Below are 8,842 nucleotides of genomic sequence, written 5' to 3'. Positions count from 1 at the left end.
TTAGATTAATCTCGTGAATAAAGCACATAACTTTGACAGCATTTTATTCTGCATTTGCTTGTGAATTTCTTATTCATTTTTGTTCCACACTATTAATTTAATTTTAAACTTATTGTTTGTTTTATTTATGATTGTTAAGTGAGTACGTACTTCGTTGTTCTTCGATATTGTTTCAATTTCAGGGTGAGGTTATGGCAAAGCACATGTTAAATATATTTTAACAATTTCTATTGTGGGCATTTCATCTTTTCTTTCTTTTTGATACTATTTAAAATCATATAAGGTTGTTTGGAAAGTAGTTTCGTTGTTTTACCACATATTTAGTTATATATTTTTTTAAAAAACAATATCACACCTGAGCCCTAAAATTATATGATTTGAAACTTTTTAAGGTTGTATTAAGGTATGTGAGAAATGCTGATCAATTATTATTAGTTGTTGTTGGGTGCTGTCTCTGTATATATGGAAACAATTAGCTGCATTGTCTACATATTTTACTGTTTAACTGTATTGTTGTTTAACATTACAAATGATAAAAATTATCGAATTCAATTGTTCATGACCACTCGAAATGTCAAGAATTTTATCAAAGCTCAATGCATGAGTTTTCCAGGTTCTTATAGAGAAAAACCTGTGTCGCTGAATTAAAGTCTGCAATTCACTTCTGAAACGCCCTGAAAATGATTGGTTTTTGAAGAAAATCACCACTAGGAATGAAAAATGGGCTGAATACAATATATCTCATGCAATTGCTCATGAAACAAAAAAAAAAGAACTTTCTCAAACCAGTTGCAAGCCGATATTTACTAGAAACAGTTGATGCTTATGTTTGGTGAGATTTTAAGTCATGTCTGTTTTCATTTATTTTAAGATAGCATAACGGTTAATTCAGATGCCTGCTGTGATCAGCTGAATAAACTATAGGATATACTTCATGGAAAATAAACTATATGATAGGACTTCAACTTCTATACCGTGAATGGGTACACAATGCCACACCCACCGTATTCTCCAGACATGTTATAATCGGACTATTATTTGTTTCTGCTACTGAAATAATTATTAGACTGTAAAACCTTTGCTTCAAATGAGGGAGTCCAGAAGCACGTTTATCAGTTTTTTGTTAATAACAACCAAAAAATTTGATCCCGAAATTACACTACTTCTGGAAATTTGAATGAAGATGTCTGAGTTAAATGGTCAATGCATAATTTAATACAGTATTTCTTTATTTCACAAAAATGACTTGTTAAAAAATCTATAAAAACTGAAACTACTTTTGGAACAAGCTAGTATCTTTATTTTTTATATGAAATATTATAATAATTTTTCTTTTTAGGTGTCGGTGAAGAAATACTATTCAGCATGAGGAATTTTTTACATAACAAAATCATCCTATATTTAAGAGCATTTTCAGGTAACTTGAATAAGGGATCGAATTCAGTAAGTTTTTGCATGTTTTTTTATAACAGAGTTAATTTGATCGCAATAATTAAATATGTTGTAATCTATAAAACATTTTAAGACACATTTTGTCAGTAGTTGGCAAAAAATATTGATAAAACTTGGTGATCTGATATCATTCTATTATATATATATTTTCCATCTTAAATGGTTTTGTTTACTTATGCTGGCTTGTTCAATTTTCAAATTTCATCACTGGATTTATCACCCATTTTAATATCCCTTTTTTTTAATACCAGTCAAAATGACTGGTCTATAAGAGAACATGTTTATTGTGGCTTAAGTTGAAAAAAACTAATTACATTTGTTAAATAAATTTATAGATGATGATGTAAAATCTGTTGATGAGCTAAAAACTGACATGCACATTTTTTCGGTTCAAATTTTCTAGTTAAAATATATTTAAAGAAATATTGGCAATCAACACAGTTTTAAAAATTTGGTTCAAAACACCTAAAACCGGGACAAATATTACTTTTAGAAAAAACCAGAACGCAAGGTGGAAAACCGGGACTGCAAAGCGAATTGTTGTCGGTTCTTTTATTTATTGCTGCCTCATTGTGTAATGATATTAGGCATCTTTTACTAAATCTTCTTTTAAATAAGTTACTTTCGAAATGTATTGAAAAAATTTATGTTGTGTTTGAGGTCATTAATGTGATTTGTCAGCATTTTATATTGGTTTTTGTTTTTGGAATTGTTTTTATGTTGTGATATTCTTTTGTGTAAGTGGGAAAAGTTCTTTTATATATGCTAGACAAACGTTACCGATAAAATTATTGTTGTTTAGAAATTTTAATAGGGAAAGAAGAATTCATACTATTGAGAACTTTGAGTCTATTGGTAGTGATGGAGTTAATGAGATGAGGAGGATATGAATTGTTTATTGAAGTCGTGCGAATTAGGAATAAATTGGAAGGCCAAAATTGATTATTTGAGAGAAGGATGGGGTGTTTGATTAGATTGATAATAGTACCTATCTTCATACTAGAGGGATGGTAAGAATGAAAATTTAAATACCTGCCTGACCAAGAAGGTTTTTGGTACCAATTAGTAATAATTTTATAATTTTCACATCTAGGAAGCTAATAGAATTGTCTTGTTTCTTTTCGGAGGTGAAGGAAAGGTGCTCGTTAAACCGAGTTAAAACTGTGAAGTAAAAGTTCGATGTTTTCAGTGGAAACGTAAGTGAGAATGTCATCAACGTATCTGTAATAAAACTGAAGATCTAATTTGTAGGAAAAGTTCTGCGAGTGCTGGAAATATGGAAGAGCCTGTAGGTGTGCCAAAGATTTGAAGGTAAAACAGGTCGTTGAATTCGAAATAAGTATTAGAAACTATAAATTTGACTCTAGAAACCAATGCAGTGATAACGTTGTATGACATGAGATTTTGTCCATTTAGTAGTGATAGCACCTAAAATTAATTGTAAGGGAACGTTGGTGAATAAGTAAACTACGTCAATACTAACTAAGGAATTATTAGGTATTGTGGAATCGCGGAGATTATTGACCAATTCAAAGAAGTTTTTTACGAAAAAACGAGACTTGACAGTGACTAATGAAAGAATATTGTTGATATCTAGCGAATTTTGAATGAGGAGAGTTCAGGTCAGCAACGACAGGTCTAAAAGGAACGTTATGTTCATGTATTCAGGGAAGGCAGTAGAGTTTGTAGTAGAGGACGTAGGGGTGAAGATTTTTAATTGTAAGTGAAATTTGCTGTTTAATTTGTTTGTTGGAAACTAAGTTGTTCACATATTTGTGAAAGGCTGTTAATGCAATCGGCGGAATCAGAATTAATGTTTTTTTTTGTCTGAAATTAACTCCGGGACTAGGTAAGTAGTTTTATCTAAAATAAATGAAATCTTCTCCTTGTCGGCCCTTGTGATTGAAATGTTAGTATTTTCTTGTGCCTCTGAAAATCTTCATGCCTCTGAGAATGTCTATATCATCGAATTTCTTTTGCGTTAAAAGATTTCATAAACGAGAGAAATTTTTTAAAAAAGCTGGACAGGTATTAGTTTTGATTTCAAGATTTTTAATATTATGTAGACTTGATTCTAATCTGCTAAGTACTATACAATAAAAGATAAAGACGATAAAATTAAAGTTATGACAATTGTTCGGAATGGCAAAATTTGGGCCTAGCGCAAAAATATAGAGTAGTCTCTCTGAAATATGAATTTTAGATTTTTTAACCATTTATTGATAAGTGTTTCGTTTAAGATGATTTTTGAAGAGTTAATTTTAGATTCGTAAATTTTGTTGAATTCTTTAATATATGGAAGATTAAATAATTAAGTCTTCAAATGTTAAACATGCATTTCGTAAAACTCGTCTTTATATCCGCTTCCCAAATACCATCAAAATGGGGTGGTTTGCAGAAATAACATGCTAATTGATCATGTAGTGGTTCATAATTTCGATAAGACAGTTTTTATCGTTAATTTATATAGGTATTTAATTTCGGACGGCGCTCCCACAAAGTTAATGCCGTTGTCTGAATAAATATTCGTAGGTTTTCCACGACCGTCTCAATGTAGCTAAAAAGCATTTACAAGTCAAATCAGACACAAGCTCCAAATGAACAGCTCGCATACTAAAGCATGCCAATTGGCATATATATATCCATTGATTTTTTATAGTCTTCAGTGGGACGATGTTCGAGTAATCGGACCTTCAAAGTCTACCTCGCAATTAGTGAATAGCAATTGCAGAGTTCTACGGTTTTTTGGTAAATAAGACCAATACACTGATTGGCCAATATGTATCTCTGAGCGCATTCAATAAATGCTGAGCTCCACAATGAAGAGATTTAATATATCAAAAGGTTGATCGAACTTTTTAAATTATTTTTAGAACCTATTTAAATCTATTTTGACAATTCATTTTGGCATTTTATTTTGGCATTCATTATCAATCATTTGAATTTGACTTGAGTTTAATAATCGCGACAGTTTACTCATTTAATGGTAGCAAACTTGCTGTAGTCATTACCATTTTACCATTCAATGTTTCAGCAGGATCAATTACTGATAAATTTTTAAATATCGTATCATTAAAATCAAATCGTTTTCTTATTTCTTCACATCCTCGAATTATAAAATGCAATTTTTCTTGTAAAAGAGATTGTTTCGAAAAGTCTGCTTTCTTGAAATGTTTGAAAATTTTTACTCCAACATAGTATCGGAAATCAAATAATTTTCCGATTAATAAAATATTTATTCATTTATACCGTGATAAATTTCATAAATTTATCTGAACCAAAACTTTACAAGTTTAAAACAAATGATCCAACAAAACCCATGTCAATTATTATTTTTGTGTCGCTTACTAAAATTGACGCGACCTGCCAATCTCCCACATATTTCCCCTCCCAGTGACGTTGTCACGAAGGAACCATTCGTGGGTGATTGTAAACATCTCAATCATTTGTTTTCACCGCTATTTCGTAGGCTGGTTTAATCCGATCTACTGAAACGGTGACATTTTTACCATGTATTATTAAATTGAAAGTTTTTGAAGATCGTGATAAAACTTCAAATGGGCCTTAAGGGTTCTGCAGAGGTCTTTTGGGTCCATCATTTCGAAGGAATACATATTTAGCATTTTCTATCTCCTTGAACCTAAAGGTTGGTTTAACTCCATGCCTTGTGCCAGTCACAGGTCTAACCATTTTCATCTGCTTCCTAAGATTTTTTACAAAATCGGTCTCACTATGACTGGTCTCTTGGGTTGGTACCAGCATGGCACCCGGTAATCTTAAAGTCTCGCCATATAACATCTCAGCGACAGTCGCTTGAAGATCTTCTTTCCATGCTGATCGAATACCAAGCATAACAGTCGGTAATATCTCAGTCCAACGCTCAGTATTATGACATCTTAACGCGGCTTTTAATTGTCTATGAAATCTTTCAACCATACCGTTAGAAGCCGGGTGATAAGCAGTTGTCCTGAAATGTGTAGTTCCCATTAATCGGTTGAGCTGCTCAAATAAACACGATTCAAACTGTCTACCCTGATCTGATGTAACTCTTAAGGGAGCTCCGAATCTTGCTATCCAGTTAGAAAAGAATGCTCTTGCTACTGTAGCTGCTTCCTGATTTTCTATAGGGATTGCTTCAGGCCAACGTGAAAAACGATCTACGCATGTTAGACAATAACGATATCCATCTGATAACGGCATAATCACGATGTCGACGTGTACATGCTCAAATCGTGCTCCTGGCAATGGAAATACTCCCGGTCTTGAGACAATGTGTCGACTAATTTTTGAGCGCTGACAATCTAGGCAGCTGCGATTGTCGACAATCCTTCTTAATGGAAGGCCATACATAATGTTGCGTTATCAATCTAATGGTAGCATTTGCTCCAGGATGCGACAAACCATGTAGGCTATTGAATATAGCACGGCGAAATCTTCTTGGTATCACCGGCCGAATGATTGGTTGAGATACATCGCACAATAGCGATGTTCCCAATTCTTCAATAAAAATTCTTTTTAATTTAAGAGAATGGTCAGAATGTAATAACAGTTGTGACATGTCTATATCCTTATGTTGTTCATCTGCAATCGCCTTAAAATCTAGATCAGATTTGTTAACTATCTCTATACGGGATAAAGCATTTGCTACCACGTTATCTTGGCCCGATACATGTTTGATGTCAGTCGAAAATTGACTAACAAAATCAAGGTAGCGAAACTGTCTCGGCGTACACTGGCTATCTTTCTTTTTAAACGCGTAAGTGATAGGTTTATGATCAGTATATATCACAAATTCTCTTCCCTCTACCATATGTCTAAAAAATTTTACAGCGTCGTAAATTGCAAGGAGTTCTCTGTCATAAGTCGAATATTTCCTTTCTGTTGCATTCAATTTTCTCGAGAAAAAAGCTAATGGACCCCATGCACCATAAATTCGTTGCTGCAACGCCGCTCCTATAGTGTGGTCGGAAGCATCACAAACTATAGCTAGAGGAGCGTTTAAACGCGGGTGCATCAATAACGTTGCTTCTGCCAAACTTTTTTTACACTTTTCAAACGCTTTCTCCATATTTGAATCCCAATTCAATACAGCATTCTTCTTCACATTACCACACAACTTGTTGGTTAACGGCACTTGTACTTCTGCGGCTTTCGGAATGAAGCGTCGGTAAAAATTTAACATACCTGAAAATTGACGTAACTGTTGTACCGTCTTAGGCCTTTCGTAATTTTGTATAGCTAATATCTTGTCTGCTAAAGGTTTAGTTCCGTTGGCTGAGACTTCATATCCTAAAAACTTTACTTTTGGTTGTCCGAAGATACATTTTGCTGGATTGACTACAACACCGAATTCTTGCAACCTCTTGAATACACTATGTAAATGTTGCATATGCTGTTCGTGCGATTCCGATGCAACTAATATATCATCGATGTATGCATAACAGAAGTCCAAACCTCGCAAAATTTCATCCATGAACCGCTGAAAAGTTTGCGCTGCATTGCGTAAGCCAAACGTCATAAACGGAAATTCGAATAGCCCGAAAGGCGTAGTGATTGCAGTTTTTGCAATGTCTTCCTGAGCTACAGGGATTTGATTGTAAGCTTTCACTAAATCAATAGTAGAAAATATCACCTTACCACTTAATGCTTGCGCAAAATCATGGATATGACGAACTGGGTACCTATCCGGTTGAGTCCGCGCATTTAACCTGCGATAGTCTCCACAAGGTCGCCACCCAGAACCTTTTCGTACCATATGTAAAGGCGAAGACCAACAGCTCTTGGGCGGTCGTGCTGTCCCTGCTTTAATCATTGCTTCGAACTCATATTTAGCAGCTTTTAACTTATCTGGTGCAAGGCGACGTGGTTTATGTGCTATGGGTGGTCCTGATGTAGTTTCGATATGATGTTGAGTAACCAGTTTGCACACCCCTAATACAGTCTGCCGTGTTAGGTCTGGATACTCCTCTAAAATTTTATCATATGAATGCAATGTGGCTGTCATCATTTTAATAGAAGGTATAATTCTATTTTTCGATTGAAGTTGTTCCGTTGAATCTGCAGAGGTTTCAACTAATATACGTTTTTTAACATCAATCGCGAGATTGAAATAAGCAAGTAAATCTACACCAATAATAGGACGCGACACCTCTGCTATCACGAAATTCCATGATAAGGTTTTGCTAAGTCCAAAATCTAACTTTAAAGATAACATACCGTATGTAGCTATCGGTGTTCCATTTGCTGCTGAAAGCCCAAATGAACATTTCTTACGGGGACATCTCACCAAACTGCGCGGGTACACACATACATCGGATCCAGTGTCTATCAGAAAACTCACATTTGTCTTCTTATCTGTGATGAAAATGCGGCGTGAGTTATTTGGGCGTTTGTCACTAGTCGCCATTAGTGACCGTCCGTATCGTTTCCCGACTTAGAATTACATGGCGATATACACCTCCTCGCATGACTTCCGTAGCGTCTATGAAACCGACATAAGTTATCTTGTCGTCTTCTAAACGACACTTCCTTCTTATGATACATTTGAATCTTATCCAAACGCTTTGAAACAGCTTCGATATCTTGACGCAATTGACGCAGATCAGCATTCTTTGTTTCAATCTCAGAGGTTTGTGCATCTATAATCACAGCTACACGTTGCTGTGAATGGTTAATAAATAAGCGGTCAGCTAGTTCACCTACCTCTTGTATTGACTGTGTTCCAGAAGCAATCTCCAAAAATGGTTGAATTTCCACTTTAACTGCGTTATCGGTCATTGAAGTCCCGACTAAAGTCCTCAAATGACGTAGGTATTGAGAAGGCGTCCTATCACCCAAATCTACATCAGACATAAACAACTGCAACTTTGACTTCTCCGAAGTGCCTAACCTTGAAATTAACGTAGCCTTTAATGTAGAATAAGGCTTCTCTTCAGGCTCATTGATTATCAAATCTCGCACTTCGGTTGAATGTCTAATATCCAACCTGGTAACCAATAATCCATATTTCTCCTTCTCATCGTGGATATTGGAAGATGCGAATGCCTTCTCTACCAAAGCAAACCAAAGTTGCAAGTCATTTGGAATAAATTCAGGAATGTGCAGTTTGTGGCAGCTAAAATGTCCGTGTTGGCGCGGCATAATATCACGTCGGGGTCACCACTATCGGAAATCAAACAATTTTTCCGATTAATAAAATATTTATTCATTTATACCGTGATAAATTTCATAAATTTATCTGAACCAAAACTTTACAAGTTTAAAACAAATGATCCAACAAAACCCATGTCAATTATTATTTTTGTGTCGCTTACTAAAATTGACGCGACCTGCCAATCTCCCACAATAGTAATCATGTCGATGGATCAATATTATATATAGGTGTTCTATT

At 34.7% G+C, this 8,842-nt stretch overlaps 1 protein-coding gene across 1 annotated transcript; it reads right to left on the bottom strand.

Annotated features, from left to right (window-relative positions):
- Nucleotides 1–7,857: 7,857 nt before the first annotated feature.
- Nucleotides 7,858–8,592, bottom strand: LOC113381618. The gene has a single exon (XM_026620417.1). The coding sequence runs from the start codon at nucleotides 8,590–8,592 to the stop codon at nucleotides 7,858–7,860; it is 735 nt and encodes a 244-aa protein (XP_026476202.1).
- Nucleotides 8,593–8,842: the final 250 nt, after the last annotated feature.

Source organism: Ctenocephalides felis, unplaced genomic scaffold (assembly GCF_003426905.1).
Source record: "Ctenocephalides felis isolate EL2017-DRISC unplaced genomic scaffold, ASM342690v1 CF-g0.4_SCAFFOLD_02966, whole genome shotgun sequence".
In the NCBI taxonomy this organism is placed as follows: Eukaryota; Metazoa; Arthropoda; class Insecta; order Siphonaptera; family Pulicidae; genus Ctenocephalides; species Ctenocephalides felis.
This window is presented reverse-complemented; position numbering and strand designations above follow the sequence as displayed.

Bases quoted from the DNA above. Each gene is read 5' to 3' on its own strand.
- LOC113381618 (XM_026620417.1), bottom strand. From the start codon at position 8,592: ATGCCGCGCCAACACGGACATTTTAGCTGCCACAAACTGCACATTCCT.